The sequence below is a fragment of the Orcinus orca genome, chromosome 18 (genome assembly GCF_937001465.1).
Source record: "Orcinus orca chromosome 18, mOrcOrc1.1, whole genome shotgun sequence".
Taxonomy (NCBI): domain Eukaryota; kingdom Metazoa; phylum Chordata; class Mammalia; order Artiodactyla; family Delphinidae; genus Orcinus; species Orcinus orca.
The window spans coordinates 71225910-71244629 of record NC_064576.1 but is presented as its reverse complement, the minus strand read 5'-3'; the positions used below and the strand labels follow the sequence as shown (position 1 = coordinate 71244629).

Sequence of the window (18720 nt, the reverse complement as noted above, 5' to 3'; positions counted from 1 at the left end):
CGAGGGCACACGGTATGTAGACTTCTTGCATTTGTCTTATAAAATATTTTACTAGTTTTCACACTTAGGGAAAATTCATTGATTATTTTAGTGATTTGTTTACTCTTGATATTTGCCTGAAATTGTGTTCATGCATGGTGAAGTTATTAAAATTCAGCCAGTTTGATTCTTAGACCCAATATGGGTGTAAAATTGATATGCTGATGTGCTCTCAGATTAATACTCAGTTTCAAAACTGAGAAGCAATACAGATTACTCTGCAACTTTTTTGGTTTGAAAATACTTTTCTAGTTTTTAATGCCATGCAGTGTACCTGTCTTAAAAAGAATAGTACACTCATAAAATGTTGGAATTTTTAATTCACTCAACATTAGATTCTTTATTAAAGCAAAATTATGTATGTCTTCCTTGCTAGCTTACTCTAGAGTAACTCAGATTAAACCCTTGATTGTTCAGATTAACTAGGAAAAATTACTCTTTGGGGATGAAATTTTTGATTAAATAGCTGTTTATCCCTGATTCCTTCAAATTTAGATTGATAATATTGTATACCCTCTCAGGTCAAAGTAATGCTAAAATTTTGTACATATTTTTCATGATGTAGAATCTGTGAAGTTAAAGCTTGAGCTTATTTGAATTTTTAGTTTTTGTTATTTTTTCTTTCTAGTGCATCTATCCCTTGGGCTCTAAATCACTTAATAACTTAATTACTCCTGATTTGGAAGATTGTCACACTCCAAATAAGCCTCAAAAAAGAAAGATCGTGGAAACCAACTCTAAAGAGTCACCTCTTTTAGCAAATGCCAAAAAGACTAAACATCATAATGGTATTGATGGTGAACAAGTTTTGAACAGTAAACATAATGAAGAGTATGATGAAACCTCATCAGACTTACCTCGTTTACTACACGGTGGTCAACAGAATCCAATTAGGACAACTGATTCCTTGGAGCAGAATGAGATTTTGGAAGCTGATATTGTTGACATGGCTGCTGAAGAAGATTCTACTGTGGTTGATGTTTCTAGAACTGGAGGGACTGCCCCTCAAAATGAAGGATGTGCATCTGAACTGGAAATGCCGTTGGAGAGCAAGCATACCTCATTTTGCCAGACTTCATGTGTCCAGTGGAAAAACGCATATGCTCTCTGTTGGTTAGACTGTATCCTGTCAGCATTGGTGCACTTGGAAGGGCTGAAAAACACTGTGACTGACCTATGCTCTAAAGAGGAGTCTGTGTTTGGTCAGTTGTTTACCAGGTATAATCAAGCCAATGAGTTTCTGCACACCAGTCAGTTGGATGGAGTTAAAGGTTAGTAATAACATTTTATTTCTCTTTAATTTTTAAAGAGGTTAATGTTGAACGTTGTAGCACGCAAAAAGATGCCATCAGTAGCTTTTGTTTTACGTAGAACCTCGGAGCAGGGAGCATAGGGACCGAGTCTGTCATGAAGCTTGAGTGAACACCAGTTGTGTTATCATGACTGCCTAAAAGGCAGTCTTTTTCAAAAACTAAGAGTAAAGAATAAAGAGGCTATGGCTGTATCTTAGCTGTCAGGGTAATGGTGGTCAACATAGAGTACATCAAAGTACAACTTTAAGTTTTTGAGTTGCCGTAAAGCAGAATAAAGAAGTAAATACAAACCAACCATAATCCCACAACTCCCCCAAAATCCCTTTTCACAATGAGGGCTGTATTTTTATTTTCTATAAAATAGGATACCCATGAACCCAAGATAAATTAAAATATTTCCAGTGACTTGCATCTACCTATGTGTTCCTCCACATCCCATCATCTACCTCCCCCAAAGTTAATCATTATCCTGAAATGTGTTATATCAATATGTGTTATATCGTTTCTTATTTTTTAATAGCTTTTCCTACATATATATGGCTAAGCAATATATTGCCTAATTTAATGTTTTGAACTTCATAAAAAGAGACATACTGTACAGTATTTCTTCTGGGACTTTTTTTTTTTTAATAAAGATTTATCTATGCTGGTTGTACTGGTTGTATTTGTGTTTCATTGATTTTTGTTGCTATATGATATTTCCAGTTCATAAGTATATCAGTCTGTAAGTACATATGTGTATTTATTCATCTGTCATTCGGTTGTTTTTTGCAATTGTAAATACTGCTGCTGTGACTATTCTTAGGCAAGTCTCCTGGGGCACAAGAGTTTTTCTTGGATATACCGTAGGATAGACTCTGAGTTCAGATTTACTAGATAATGGCTAATGGTTTTCCAAAGTGGTTGTACCAGTCTACTCCCATTAGCAATGTAGAAGAGATTTTCCTAATCCATATTTCCTCCCTTGGTTTTTTTCACACGTGGTGATTTTTGCAATTTGAATGATATAAAATGGTTTGTGGTCTTGATTTGCTTTTCCCAGATTTTAAAGAGGTTGAACAGCTCTTTGTATGTAGATTGACCCTCTGTTCCCTCTGTGAAGCCTGTTTGTGTCTTATCCCTGTTTGTTGTATTGTCATGTTCTTATTGATTTGTGTGAGTTTTTATATGTCCTTGTTGCTATATTTATTCAGACAGGTTACTGAATCTCCCACTTTGTATCTCATGTTTCTACTTTTTTAAAGATATCTTTTGATGACAGAAATTGTTAATCTTTCCTTTTATAGCTAGTAATGTCTGTGGTTTTAAAAAGAAATGTTTCCTTTCTCCAAGATCAGAAAGTCATTTACCTCTGTTTTCACTGAGAAGTCACAGAGCTTTGCTTTTTACATTGAAATTCTTAGTTCAACTGGAGGTAATTGTGTCTGGTATGTGGTAACGTTTCATTTTTTTCCATTGCATAGCCAGTTTTTCTAGCTCCACCTTTTTCCTCAATTGATCTGCCATGCCCCCTTTGTCATATAACATTCTGTGTATGTGTGCAGCTGTTCCTTAACTCTGCTTTGTTTTCTTGGTCACTTTATCTGTCCCTGCACCAATACCACACTTTTAATTATTAGGGCATTTTAGGTCTTGCTGTCCTCATCTTTATTCAACTTGACTTTGATCATGCAATCTTTTATATAGATCTTATACATTGTTTCCCCATTGTTGACTATTTTTCTGTCTCTGTACCAATGCCATACTCTTTAATTATTATGGCTTTTGGGGTTTTGGTATCTGGTAGGTGGAGAATCCTAACCTTTATGCAGTTTGACTTCGGTTGTGCAACATTTTACTTTATTAGTATACTCTTATACATTGTTTCCCCATTGTTAACCATTCAGGCTACTTATCATTTTTTTTGCTATTATGCGTAAATACCATGGCAGATATCCCTGTATCCTTTGAATCCATTGCTGATTATACCCTAGAAGGGATGTTAAAATATTTATATAAAGGGTAGCCCCCACTCACTGCAACTAGAGAAAGCCTACGGGCAGCAACAAAGACCCAACACAGCCAAAAGTAAATAAATAAAATAAATAAATTTATATTAAAAAAAAGAAGGGGATCCCCTTGGGGATCCTTTAAAAAAAAAAAAGAGTCTTTCTAAATGGCTTTCCGGAAGGGTTATACCAACATAATAATTCCCTTTTCATATGTAGAAATAAACATCCCAGAACACTGTAATCACCTTTGCGTAGAAACGTTTAAAAAGTTGTAATTTTTTTAGATAAAAAATATTTTGTTTCAATTTGAGTTTCTTTGAGATTGAAGTTTTTTGCAATTTTTAAAATTCAGTTTCTCAGAAGCATATTTGCTTCTGCCTTTTCTCTTTATTCCTGTTTTGTATAATTATAGAAACCCCAGTACTGAGTTGGTGACAGTTGTTTGTTGTAAAAGAACATACCTCATTCAAATTTTGACTTGAATATTAAATTAATATTAACTTTTAATTTTAATATATATTAATTTTTTACAAGATAATTGTTTTTACAATATAGTTGTAATTAACATTTGTTCAAGCTACATTACTTTGGATTATAAGTTTTCTCTTTTCTTCAGTGTGGTCAAATAACAAAAATTCTGGTTAATGCTTACTTCATATTACAGAAGACTCCGGATGTTTTCATAGTGAAACATATAAGCAGAGTGTGATCAGGCTGTATGAATTATTTATTCGTAAGAGATTTGAGTGAAAAGATCTATTTGTAGCTTAAAAGTAACTAGAGTCAGATGCATATGGTGGTTTTTATTCAAAATAATTTTCTTATTAATCTTAGGTAGTTTTCTGCCAGAGTAATTGCATCTTGAGGACTTTTACCCTAAAGAAATGTTGAAAAACATGGACAGGTGTGTGCCCAAAGATGTTTAACATGATAGTATTTATAATAGTAAAAAAAGAAACAACTTAATGTCCAACAATAGGGAATGGCTAATAAAACAATGGTTCTGTCAGAGTGTAATTACTAGCCTGCAAAGTTTTTAATGAAGCAGATTTGTGTAAAAAAAAAAGCAGAATGTAGAATTGTATGAAATGTGATGATGTCATTGAAGGCCCTTCAAAAGACATAGGAGGAGGAAAACATACCAAATGTTAGTTTGGGAAATAATCATGACTGTATTAAGACTCCTTATAAATTTGTCTGCTCCTGTGATCTAGTTAAGTCCAGTAAAAGTTAAACAGAGAGGATTAAATGGCTAGATTTTGTCTCTAGCATAAGTAATAATTTCATGAAAAGAGAGCTTCAGCTGTTTCAGAGATGGGCAGAATATCTGAAAGTGTGGCTCTTTAGCTAGGCCTCAAAGACTTGCACTGAGATTTTACTCAGGCAGAATGACGTTGAGCCAGGCAGTCAGTACTAATGATATTGTGCTGTTAACACCTATTGAGGGAATATATGGTATACCACAGAGAGAGGAAGAAGAATTAAGGAATTTTGTATTTTCCATTTTTGTCTCTGCGAAATTTGTTGACTCTGGTAAACTTTCATTTTGGTAATGTCTTAATTGTCTGTAGAAAGAAATAGGTTGATGAGAAATTGATAATGTTCTGTATTTTATTATCAGATGGAGATTGTAAAAAACTTCCTTCTGAAATATTTGCAAAGATAGAGACCTGTCTGAATGAAGTCAGAGACGATATTTTTATTAGGCTTCAGCCTCAGCTTAGGTGTACATTAGGTAAGTAATTTATGGAATTGAATTGTATTACTCATCTACCATAAAGACATACTTACATCAAAAGGAGATATAATACTGTTTTATTACTTGAGATGATCAGATTCTTGGAATCTGATCATTTAATCACTGGTTAAATCATTCGTGGATGGAGGTGTTCTATATAAATATGCAGGCACGTGTTCCACCCCTTCAGCGTGGATGCAGTTCTCAGAACCAGCTGAATACTCACAGGATACACCATCCGTTGCTTTCCCAATACTGTCCCCCAGTAGACTACTCCAGCGTTTTCAGCCTTGACTGACTGTGTATTAAAAAAGCACCTAGGAAGTTTATAAGTAAATAACTAGTGCTGGGAGCCCATTACATAAGAATCTCAGGATGGAGTTCAAGTATCAGTCATTTTTAGAAGCCTCCATGTGATTCTTATGGACGGATGGGGTTGAGAATCTCTGGTCTACACCAACCATAATAATTCTATTTCCCCTGCTAGCGATTGGTTTAGGAATGGACATATGGTACAATTTTAGCCAATGGAATATGAGGAGATATATACTGAGGACCTTTTGGGAAAGTTTTCTTACTTTTAAAAAGGGCATAAGAATGAGACCTGCTTTGTCCTCTATGAATTGTCTTTTGGCCTCCGGGAGCAGAGTGGAACAGGGGCGCTAGAGTCTCCAGGTCTTTATAAATTTTTTTTTGTATTGCAAAAAGGAGCTGGTAGTGATTTTTGTTTTTTTGAGGGGGTGCCTTTTGTTTTATTTCTCTTTATGTTTTATTTCTCTTTATCTTTTTTTTTTTTTTTTTTTCCCTGCCACACGGCTTGTGGGATCTTAGTTCCCTGACCAGGGATAGAACCCAGGGCCCCAGCAATGAAAGAGCTGAGTCCTAACCACTGGACCACCAGGGAATTACCATATTTCTCTTTATCCTTTTTTTTTTTAAATCTATTTTTTAAAAATTTTATTTATTTATTTTATTTTTGACTGTGTTGGGTCTTTGTTGCTGCATGTGGGCTTTCTCTAGTTGCAGCGAGCGGGGGCTACTCTTCATTGCCTTGCGCGGGCTTCTCATTGAGTGGCTTCACTTGTTGCGGAGCATGGGCTCTAGGTGCGCAGGCTTCAGTAGTTGTGGCACGTGGGCTCAGTAGTTGTGGTGTGTGGGCTTCTCATTGCGGTGGCTTCTCTTGTTGCAGAGCACGGGCTCTAGGCACGCGGGCTTCAGTAGTTGTGGCTCGCGAGCTCAGTAGTTGTGGCGCACGGGCTTAGTTGCTCCGTGGCATGTGGGATCTTCCCGGACCAGGGCTCGAACCCTGCATTGGTAGGCGTATTCCCAACCAGTGCGCCACCACGGAAGTCCCTCTCTTTATCCTTGTATTAACTCTTCGATTAATATTGTGTTGTAGTAGCTGAATATATGATACTCCTATTAGTATAGTACTCCTGTTAAATTATGTACAGTATCAATGCCTTCAAGTTTTTCTCTCAACAAGTGGCCTTTATTTCATCAGACCCAGATAGTGTATCTGGAAGCAGTGTCTTTTTTGCATGGTTGTATCCCCTTATTTCTTTGTCCCACAGTTCTGTCCCCTAGTTTTACTATTTTGTTTTTCACGAACTCCTACATATTTAAGTTTACTCTGTTCTTATAAACTGATTTTCCATATGCCAGATCTTTGGCATTGCCTCCTCTAGGACTAAAGGGCTATTCTAATTCATCATCAGGTGGGATCTCAGATGGGACGAATATTCTTTTTATCAAAGTATGATTTACATATAGTAAAATCCTTTTCAAATGTATACAGTTGTGTTACCATTTCCACAATCAAAATATAGAACAGTTCTATCACCATGAAAATGTTCCCCTGGCTCCTTTATGGTCAGCCCCTTTCCTTACCCCCAATCACTGATCTGTTGGGTGGATACTCATTTCAAAGGAGCCTTTTTCATAAGATTGCCAGAGTGTAGACTGAGGGGCTCCCGTGTTGCATTTTGCAGGTATCATTTCCCTCCTAGAGTGACCTGAGATGTTTTATTCAGGTTCCCTACTCCAGTTCCCAATTGAATTAAAGAGTGGTTTCTTCCCCAGTCTGAATCATCACTCTTCTTATCCCTGCTAATTGTATTTACAAGGTGGCGTCTTGCTCTATTGCTACCTTGGGTCTGGGATTTGTAAATTTTGTGCACTCATAGCAATTGGGCAAGCATACAGCTCTTCCAATACAGTAAAATCCTCTCATTTGTGTTTGTGCTACTCAGTCAGCAGTGAGAGGTGCTACATTAGAGGCTAAGATCTTACTAATGAAATCTTTGTTGCAGGGAGCACTTTAGAGTCTTACAATGTATGTGTCCTCATTCTGAATATTAACGTGTATTTTAAAGTACTAAAGAAAGAGAAGTAGAATCTGTATTGACCCGGAATGTTTGTTAAATTTTTAAGATCAGCCAGCCACTTCCTCATTTTGATTATTGTTTTTAAAAAACGCATTGTAAACTGTCCTCTCTGCTCTCCCTCCCCACAGTTTAAGAAATATAACATTACAAATACAACTGAAGCCCTTTTTGTACTCTTCCCCAATTCTTCCTTACCTCCCCACAAAGGTAACTACTATCTTCAATTTGGTGTTTTCTTTCCCTCTAATGTGTATATTTCTTTCTTTTTTTTAAAAAGGAGAAAGCTGTTATTGTTATGGTTTCTACTTATTTATGTAAGTGTAAAGAGTAATTTAGCCTTTGAGTGTAGTGTACCAGTGTAAGGATAGACAGACCACTAGAACAGAATAGAAAGTCCAGATCAGAACTCTCCCCGTTTGGTTACTTCATAACCATGATGGAGGTACTGATGCAGGTAGGTGGGGAAAGAAAAGGCCATCCAGGAAACGGTGCTTGGGACAGTAGTTTCCTGATACAGGGGGAAAATTAGATCCCTACTTCACACCGTAATTAGAAAGAAACTTCAGCATATTTAAAAGCCTGAACATGAAAAGCAGAGTTGTAAAACTTTGGAAGAAAATACAGGTGAATATTTTACTGCTCAGTGGGGAAGAATTTCCTAAATAAGATACATAAAAGAAGAGATTGGTGACTGTGATCACATTAAAGTTTAAAACCTCTGGGCAAAGATAGAACAAAGAAATAATACCCAGGATATCTTACAAAGAACTCCTGTACATCAGTTAAAAAAAAAAAAAAAAGACAAAAACTGATAGAAAAATGGCCAGAAAACATTAATGAGAAATTAACAGAAGAGGAAACTTGAATAGCTAGACAGCAAGGAGTCACTGAAAGGTTTGCATCCTGGTAATAAACGAGGGTACTTTAGGGTAATATGCAAACTAGGTACTAGGTCCCCATCTTTCAATGGTCTGACTTTTGAGTTTTTGAGTTTACAATGATGTTAAAGAGATCAATGCATTCAGTAGAAACTGCACTTTGAATTTTGATCTTTTCCTGGGCTAGTGGTAAGTGGTGTGATACTCACTCGTGATGCTGGGCAGTGGCTGTAGCTCCCAGCCAGCCATGCAATCATGGGATAAACAACTGATACACTTACAACCATGCTGTTTTTCACTTTCATTATAGTATTCAATAAATTATATGAGATATTCAATACTTTATTTTAAAATAGGCTTTGTATTCAATGATTTTGCCCAACTGTATTCTAATGTTAAGTTTTCTGAGCACGTTGAAGTTAGGCTGGGTTAAGCTGTGATATTCAGTAGGTTAGGTGTATTAAATGCATTTTCGACTTAATGATATTTTCAGCTTACAGTATAAAGGTTTATTGGGACCTAACCCTATCATAAGATGAGGAAGATCTGTAGTTGGGTAGGAGTTGGGGATAAGGTACTAGAGGCAAAGAAACCACTTAACTAGGGCTTCCCTGGTGGCGCAGTGGTTAAGAAGCCGCCTGCCAATGCAGGGAACATGGGTTCGAGCCCTGGTCCGGGAAGATCCCACATGCCGCGGAGCAACTAAGGCCGTGCGCCACAACCGCTGAGCCTGTGCTCTAGAGCCCGCGGGCCACAACTACTGAGCCCGCGTGCAACAACTACTGAAGCCCTCAAGCCTAGAGCCTGTGCTTCGCAACAAGAGAAGCCACCACAATGAGAGGCCCACGCACCGCAATGATGAGTAGCCCCCGCTCACCGCAACTAGAGAAAGCCCGAGTGCAGCAACGGAGACCCAACGCAGCCATCAATCAATCAATCAATCAATCAATAAACCACTTAACTAATTTAGGCTGGAGGTTCTAAAAATTAGAATTAGGTATTGGCATTATATGTTCTCTAATAGGATGCTTTATACCCATAAAACTTATAATCAAAGGAAAAATAATTAAGATCAATTTAGGAGCTATGTAAATTATCTAAAATGATCTGTAATCATGTAACTTATTTAACTGTGTTTTGAGCTCTTTCATGATACTTTGATTCATTGAAAACTTCATGTATTTTTAGACCTAAAGATTCTATGTCGTCATGAAATACAAATTACTTTTTCACTTAATATTTAGTTACAATAGAGTAAGCATTTAAAGGCTGATAACTGATTACAAACTCATGCTGTACTCTGCACTGTTTATGCATATGATGTTGCATCTGTTCATTTTTAGGAGATTGATTTGTATTTATTTCTGTTTATAAAAAATATTTTATGTTTTTTGTACAAAAATAGCTGTGGGACTGCACCACAAAGGTGACTATTAAAATAGCCTTTGTGACCACCGATATTTATAGCGTGTGCTTAGGCAATAAAACCCACTGTTCTGCCTTTTGGTCATGCCAAGGTGACTCCTCCTGGCTGTGTTCCAGGCAACTGTAGTTCCAGCCCAGGGGGAGAACTGAACCACGGAAGTGAGACTGTCCCAGGGGAGGGAGAGGATAGAAGAACTCAGGTTCTTTCTCAGGCCAAATCAGTAAGGCAGCATCTAAGCTCCCCGGAGGATAGGAAGGAGAGAAACCAATTGGAGGATGGATGTAAGAGGAGAATATAAATCCTCCTACTAACTTGCTTGCTGGGCTCTAAATTGGAAAACAGAATCCACAGTTGGGTTTTTGTTTTAATGACAACAAAATTCAGATCTTCTTTAGCCTTAAAGTTGTTGAAGTTTAATTTTAATTGTTAAAAAATTAAGAAGAGTAGTAGGTAAGGTGTCTGGAGATTTGAATCTGGTCCTCTAAGCCTGGTTTGTCATACCCTCACCACATGTAGAACAGGAGAGTCAGAATGGAGATGGCTTTTTAATGGTTTTGTCCAGCTCTGAAATTACTATCGTACAGTGTTTCACCAGTCATATTACTTCTAGTATCTGTACCAAACAAACCTGTACATGTTTTTGCTTTGTTTTTATAATACTCTAGGGCTGTTATAGTTCTGAGGATATGTTTTCCCTGAGAAAACCTAAAAAGATCTGAGGAGACAGTATGAGCCTTTTCTATCTTTTGTCTTAAGAAGTTTTCATAAGTGTCCACCAAGACAAATGAAAGATACTGAGTGTTAATTAAATCTTTATGATGGACATTTTTAGAAAATGCTTTGAAAACTTCCCTTGCCCAACTGTGAATAACTTACTCTGTCATACATACATATTCACATATATTCACACTGTGAATGTAGTGAGAAAAGACAACAATTTGTAATTTTGGTTTATCTTTTTTCAGTTAATTATGAGCAATAATTTTTTTTTTTCTTCTTCAAGGTGATATGGAAAGTCCTGTGTTTGCACTTCCCCTGCTCTTAAAAACAGAACCGCACGTTGAGAAGCTCTTCACATATTCTTTTTCTTGGAATTTTGAATGTTCACAATGTGGACACAAATATCAAAACAGGTTAGTTTTTCTAGTTTTTAAAATGGATTCATTCTATTGAAAATGGCTCCAAGTAATAAAATTGGAAGAAAACTTGCTTCCACTTGTAGCACTGCTCTCTCTACCCTTGATAAAATTTCCCACCATATATTGAAGTTTCTCCACCATTAAGGTTTAAAGGAAAATTTTGAGCCTCAGAAATTGCAATTTGCTTGCTTCTTCATACTAGAAGAGTACAAAAAAAAAAGGTTTGATAGATTACTAGAAGGCATTTTCTTAAGAAGTTCTTTAGTGGGAAGTGGGGACAAAAGGGAACGTAGCGTGTTCCCCTGGACTCCCCTCCCCTCTGGATTCCCCACTGAGTAAGAATACCTCTTAGAATTCTTTGAAAAACTATGTGTGTTTTGTTTACGCCAATATTAGGGACTAGGGCTTTTGTTTGCTTGTTTTTAACATCATGGCAACTTGATTTTAGGCTCCCAGAGTCTGATAGCAGTCCTCAGAGGTAACTTATGCTTTCCCATTCCTTTCCTTAGTCCCATGAAAGACCAGCCATCACCAGAATCCTTCCACACGTGAGCTGTCTCAGCCGTACTTTCTACTTGCCTGATGCCTCTAGGTGAGGATTAGAGGGATCATGGCTGTTGTACATGACCCTGAGATTGGTACTTGGGAGGAAGCATGGAGAAGAAAGAAGCTGCAAATTTGTCTTGCCTCCATACACCTGCCACATAAATAAGGAGAGAAATTAGGTTTTAGAAGAGGAGTCAGGGAGAGAAAGTTCATCAGGCATGATACCCTCACTTTGTCCACAAATGAGAAAGTCTCTGGCTGGCTGGCCTTTCCTCTTTTCTGAAAGTCAACTATTAGTAAACTAGAAAATTTGGAGTCTCTCAAAGTTATTAAATAAAACTATAAGAGGAAAGTATTGCTTTAGATATCCATTATCTTAATCAAGATTATTTTTAGGTATTTAGGGATCAGTTGAGGAGAGTTGGGACTGAGAGAACACTCTAGGGAATCCAAGCTACAGAACCAGGAAACATTTGTATTTTCACCAGTTAGCTTGAAAGTACTAGAACAGAGTAAGAGTTAGCATTTCACTCATACCTAAGACTTAAATAATTTTGTGTAAGTGAGTATGAGAACAAATACCTGCTTCTAGGTCTTCTGTCATTAATTTCTATAAATTACCTGACTTTCTCCTCATTTGACAGTGTGAAAACTGAAGCTTTAAAGGGGTTAAATTGATGCCCAAGGTGACACGCTAGTAAGTGGCAAAATTCAGGCTCAGGTTTTCTGTTCTCTAAGACTTTCCTGCTCACTGTGGTGTACTGCCTAATCACCACCTGGATTTTAAATAACATAAATAAAATATACAAGTCTGATGATTACAATCAGCTTCATTATAGCTTTTCCAAAATCCCCATCTCAGTTGTTTGACAGCTTTTCATTGAACATATCCTGTGTGCCAGGAACTCAACAGAAGTAATCTTTATTCTGGCCAAATTCAGACCAGTTAGTTAGGGAAATAACATGAACATAATAGGGGACCGGTGACTCAGTCGTTATTTTGATCTGTTGGCTTTGCATACAAGGTGGATAAGTGCATTTTGGAGCTGTATAGAAAAAACTCTGAGAGCTCAAGGCACAGAAGCCACCAACCACTTTGGGTTTGCCTTTTTTTTTTTTTTTTTAAGTTCTTAGTTCTAAAAGTAAAAGGAGTTATAGAGGAAAAGCTAAAATGAAGTGGCATTTTACTAAAAGTATTTTCACTTAATCTGGTGGAAGAATACCCAGCAAACTCATTCATTTCTGTGCTGCTGCTTTTAGCACCAGTTGAACAGCTCTTACTTAATTTAGAAGATATGTTCTGGAGGCAGTTAAAAACATGGTCTTTGGAGTTGGACTCCCTGAATTCCTGTCTCAAGTCTGTCATTTATCATCTGATGTATTTCACTTTCCTCATCTGTAAAATGGGGATAAGAATAGTACCTGCCACTTCGATTTGTTTGGTACGTGAGTGCTTAGCACGGTGACTTGTACACAGTAAGTGCTCAGAAATGTCAGATGTCCTGTGGAGCGTTAACACTTACTTGCTGAGACAAACTCCCTTCTATTAACTAAAAAATAGGAGCCTTTACTTCACGTTTATCTCTGAGAACTAAGAATTTAGCAGAAATATAGTCAGTGTATTTGTTGATACCTCTATGTGGCTTTGCTTTTAAAATGTTAGCTTCCCTGATCTATTTTTAACGGCCTGTGCTTATCTCACTTATAACTTACCAGTATTTGTTACTGTTTAGAGAAGAAGGTGGTGTCTCCTAGATAATAAATAATTGCTCTTTTAAAGATATTACTGAAGCGGATCTAGTTGAGGCACAGTGTGCATCTGTAAAGATCATCTTTTTAGATGCCTATTGCTATTAAGTATTCAGGCTAAAGTGCAAATTTAGAACTTGTGTAAACTGTGAAAACAATATTCTTTCGCAGCTGATATTCTTATATTTTAAGGATCAAGATAATTAAGTTGTCTCTATTCCTGATTGTATATATTTGTAAATGCCCCTTTTTGTTTTAGGTTGTCAATAATGGAGAGCCAGATTGTGAATTTTTTGAGTAAGAGATGAGCTCTTAATAAATTTGAAAGCCTTAGAACAGTGGTTCTCAACTATTTTTTGAGAAAAATATTTTTCTGGTGGTGGGGGGGGCTATTTTTGTCCCATGGAACATTTAGCAATGTCTGGAGATAACTAGTTGCTACAGCTGGAGACTGTTACTGGCATCTAGTGGGTAGAGGCCAGGGAAGAGGCCACGTATCCAGCAATGCACAGTAGTGTTCCGCACAGCAAAGAACAACCCAGTGCAAAATAGCAGTGGTATTGCTCTCGAGAAACTCTGCCTTAACGCTTTCTTCATCTCATAGCTGGAAAACTATAGGTAATTAATGTGGAGAGTCTTACAAGAGCTTTACTAGAGTAGGATTCGGGAGGAACATGGATATATTGATTTGAGGGAATAGGAAAGTATGAATAAACAAATAAAGGACCTTTTTATTTTAAATGTTGATTGAGTTAACATAAATGAATTTAACTTAATCAAAGTTTTGTCTTCTTTTTTTATAGGTGTATGAAGAATCTGGTCACCTTTACAAACGTCATCCCTGAGTGGCACCCAGTTAATGCTGCCCATTTTGGTCCATGTAACAATTGCAACAATAAGTCACAGATAAGAAAAATGGTATTAGAAAAGTGAGTTTAAATTGCACTACTATTTTTAGAACAAAATGAAGGTGGATTTACTTTTTTTTTTTTTTTAATGTGTAGAATTGAAAGTGATGACTACAACCTACTTTCAGAAGTTTGAGTTAATGTATGTTTGTGAATTGCCAAAATGCTTCTCTCTATCAGGAACTCTGGCCAATAAGCAAGCTGTTCAGGCGACATACCACTGCAGAGCTGACTTAGGGTGATTGTCTGACCCCACTGTCCTACTGTCTTACCTTCTTTTGCCTTTTTTCTCTCTTTAAGGATATTAAACTTCCATTTTTCTCACCTCTGCCAAGTGCCTGGAGTCATTAGAATTCTGGAATGTCCTTAATCTAATTTCAAGAACTAAGATGATTGAAAGATGAGCCATAGGCTCATCTGTCTGAATTTCCCTCTTCTTGCAGTCCTCGGCCTGCTAATTCCTCGTCCTTTTGTAAGCTCTCTGCTGCCCTTGAGCAGATGTATCATTTTTATATTTTGCCAGCTCTTCTATTTTTTCCTCAGTGGGAGGACTGATCAGAATTATCTTTTCCAGTGTTATCAGAAGCCCCATATCTTTAAAAACTCACAGGTAAATTCCATTTTAGGCAGTTTGTCTCTCTTTTGTTAATACACTCACACACGTACCTCCTCTTTAACCTTTGCTTTCAGTTGCCCTTATCTCTACATAAAGAAAATGTTTTGAGGTTTAATTTGATGTAATAAAGAACCAGTGACATTAACCTTTTCTTAACCTTTTTCTGATGCCCTTGGATGTGCCAAGAAACCTCTCAGAATCTTTCCTAAAGGTTTATTATCATCCAAGTAATAAATTCTCAGTTAATCTAATAGTGCCAAGACTTAAAAGGAAAAAAGAGCAGTGCCACTCCTACCCCATCTCCAGGCATCTGCTTTTTTTTTTTTTTAATTTTATTTATTCATTTGTTTAATTTTTAGCTGCATTGGGTCTTTGCTGCTGCACACGGGTTTTCTCTAGTTGTGGCGAGCGGGGGCTACTCTTTGTGGCGGCGCATGGGCTCCTCATTGCGTTGGCTTCTCTTGTTGCAGAGCACGGGCTCTAGGCACCTGGGCTTCAGTAGTTGTGGCTCGTAGGCTCAGTAGTTGTGGCTTGCGGGCTCTAGAGTGCAGGCTCAGTAGTTGTGGCACACAGGCTTAGTTGCTCCATGGCACGTGGGATCTTCCCGGACTAGGGCTCGAACCCATGTCCCCTGCATTGGCAGGCGGATTCTTAACCACTGCGCCACAGGGAAGCCCCAGGCATCTGCTTTTTAAACCTTTAAGGTAGTATTTACTTTGAGATTTCAAAACAGTGTACTTATTCCACCTTTATATAGTCTTCTTTTATAGTAGTTGAGGACTAAGGGCTCTTACACCAACACCTGGGCCCCGTCTCTATTTAACCTCTCCCTGTCCTTCCAATATGATTACATTTTTGGTTAAATCAGTGCTTCAGTACTTATCGTTTATTATGAATATACATATACTCCCTCTCCAGCCAAGCAGGATACGTGGTTATGTTTCATTTCTTTTATAACTCTTTAGTTTTCCTGGAATTATTAATTGCCTGTGTTTTCACTTGCTTTGTTATATATACATTGTGATTTTTTTTCCAGATTCTTTAAATGCCCATTAATAAATTTTCTAAACACTCAAATGCTTCACAGTTTTTTGAGTTCTCCTCCCCCTTTTTTTCTGGAAACCTCTCTTCTGGCTACCTTTTATCCTTCTGCTCCAGGGTTCTAATCTATACTGGTTCCTCCCTGGGTCTGCTGCATGGGAGTCTTCTTTTTTTTTTTAAATAAATTTATTTATTTTATTTATTTATATTTGGCTACGTTGGGTCTTTGTTGCTGTGCGTGGGCTTTCTCTAGTTGCGGCAAGCGGGGGCTACTCTTCTTTGCGGTGCATGGGCTTCTCGTTGCCGTGGCTTCTCTTGTTGCGGAGCACGGGCTCTAGGCGGGCGGGCTTCAGTAGTTGTGGCTCTTGGGCTTTAGAGTGCAGGCTCAGTAGTTGTGGCGCACGGGCTTAGTTGCTCCGCGGCATGTGGGATCTTCCCGGACGAGGGCTCGAACCCGGTTCCCCTGCATTGGCAGGCGTATTCTTAACCACTATGCCACCAGGGAAGTCCCCGGAGCCTTCTTTATACACACTTGTGGTCACTATCTCAGTATTCAGCCCAGGGCCTTACCCATACCTTCTTCAACATCTGTTGCCTATCAATATTGAGTCTTTAGGGGTTCTTTGGGGCATATAAGCTCTTCTCATCACTATCCCCACTCTGTAGCAGTCACTACATTCATCATTCATTCTGCTAAGTTACCATTTTTCTGTTTGCTTTTTGTCTTCTAAGTATTTATTGTCTTCTCGTTTGCTCATGTCTCCTTTCCCTTTTTTTGTCCTTTTGGTTTATTACCTTTTTTTGTCCTTGACTATCATTTGATAGCATTTGATTGGGGAGACAGTGGAGATATCTTTAACCAAAAGTCCATAGGCTGTCTGGGGTCCAAGCTTTGAGATTTAAGTCTTGAGGGAATCCCCCCCCACCCTTTTATTTTTTTGACTGTGCTGCATGGCTTGTGAGATCTTAGTTCCCCAGCTAGGGATTGAATCCGCACCCTCGGCAGTGAAAGCACAGAGTCCTAACCACTGGACCGCCAGGGAATCCTTTTTTTTTGAAGTGCTTTCCTTAGTGATGAGGTAGAAGGGCAGCCGGATTGGAAGTCTGTCATCCTGCCCTGGATCACTTGAGGCTTCTTGGTATATATAATTATAACAGTTTATAGTGCTTTTTCTCAAGCCCTAACATTGAAGATAAACTCACTACTATTTTGTTTGATCTATTAATTTGTTGTATTGCAACATATAATTTTTAATTATACAAATATGTTGCTTTACTTACATTAAAGATTCATACTCTGATGTGGAAATGTATCCAGCCAGTGTTTCAATGGGAAATGTGTTTAGAGTTCTAGTGAATGGGCCAATTTGTAAGCAGAATTTATAATTTGGACATTTACTGTATTCAAAAGTAAATTGAACTAGTATGTAAAATTTCACTTAAATTTTAAATGACAATGTCTTTATAAAGTCCCTGGTAATTTTTTTACTTTGAAATTTGTGTAACTTGGTTGTTGGTATCTAATGGAATTTAGAAGCAAATTTAATATAGCTTTTAGGGATAACTTAAAAGTAATTAGGTCCATCATGATATCGTGCATAACTCAATCTTATAGCATTCTAAAAATTAATAGTGTTCCCTGAGCACCTTGTCTCAGGTAATCCCCATCTCTATATGTTCCCATTGGAAAAAGAGTCCATTGATAAATCTGGTGGGTCCAAATCTGCTACTTTTCTTTAAGTAAATTTGAGTAAATTATTTAGGAATTATATCCAGAGCATGGTGACATAGACTTAGAATGTGATTTAATTTTACTTCACAGACTCTTGAAATGAACCTCTCATTACTGCCACGATCTCCTTTAGGAATCTGGTCATACACTATCCTGGATTGTCATTTGAAAAGCTTACTTAAAGTTTTAACAATGATCAGTTTTTTAAATAACTATTTCTAAAGGATAGGGGACTAGGGAGAACTGAAATAAGACATTTCTGCTCTGTGCTTATAGAGAGAGCTTTGTTAAACTGTCTAATACAATGATTTTCAGACTTTTTTAAAACAGATAAAGTACACTCTCCCCTACAAATTTTGGATGGAATACTAATATAAAAAATAGTTAAAATTATGTTTCTTAATTTAAGTCTTCATTGTTTGGCAGGAAATGTTTCATTATTTGTGAGATCCTTGAACCACCTTCAGAAAACACAGTTTGTAAACCTTTGTTGAACAGTTGAGGTTTTTTTTTTTGGCCACGCAGCATGTGAGATCCTTGTTCCCCAACTAGGGATTGAACCCACACCCCCTGCAGTGGAAGCATGGAGTCTTAACCAGTGGACAGCCAGGGAATTCCCGAACAGTTGAATTTTTTCTAAAGATGTATTTTCTTTTTTACAATTAACATGAACGAATTCTAATTCTTTGAATTACACCTAATTTTACTCATATTTTTCATTTTTTGTCATATTGCAAATTCAAACAGTGGTATAATAGAGCTAAAATGTAATGAGGTTTAAAAATTACATTTGCAGATTTTTTTCTGCCTAAAGCCTACATTATTACAGTTCAGAAGTACATATGTGCACATTGTTAAATATGCTTTTTCTAAAATATGAATGATTATATTACATTAGTTGGGCTGAAAATCAAAAACTTGTACTCCAGACCGTTAGCACAAGACTGGCTACTTTTTGTGGAGCTGACTCAGTGTGCCCTGCTGACTTGTATAGCAGGGCAGTTAGCACAGTTCTCTTGTGCTTGCTTTCTCTCTTTCCTATTTTTTCTTCTCTTCCTGAGGGTAGATCCTTATAACAGGAGGAGTTGAATCTCATGTTAGGGAGGTGAGTACAAATGGATCGTAGCTTGAAATCTCTTGTGACTCTTGGTTCCAGTTCTGTTAACCTGTCCCATCCAGTTTCTTATGGTTGAGTCAGAACCTGACTTGCTCTCTTC

At 37.4% G+C, this 18720-nt stretch overlaps 1 protein-coding gene across 5 annotated transcripts in view; it reads left to right on the top strand.

The window, feature by feature from the left end:
- Positions 1-18720, top strand: part of USPL1 (ubiquitin specific peptidase like 1) — a 39729-nt gene that overhangs the window by 13950 nt on the left and 7059 nt on the right. For 3 of the 5 annotated variants that reach the window (XM_004285505.4, XM_049701120.1, XM_049701121.1), the window contains 4 exons: positions 668-1310; positions 4965-5078; positions 10776-10905; positions 14010-14135. In XM_004285505.4, coding sequence (XP_004285553.1) covers positions 668-1310; positions 4965-5078; positions 10776-10905; positions 14010-14135 — 1013 coding nt within the window. Of the gene's footprint in view, positions 1-667; positions 1311-4177; positions 4248-4964; positions 5079-10775; positions 10906-14009; positions 14136-18720 lie in introns of those variants that run through there. The other 2 variants (XM_033416140.2, XM_049701122.1) reach the window with 2 other exon arrangements.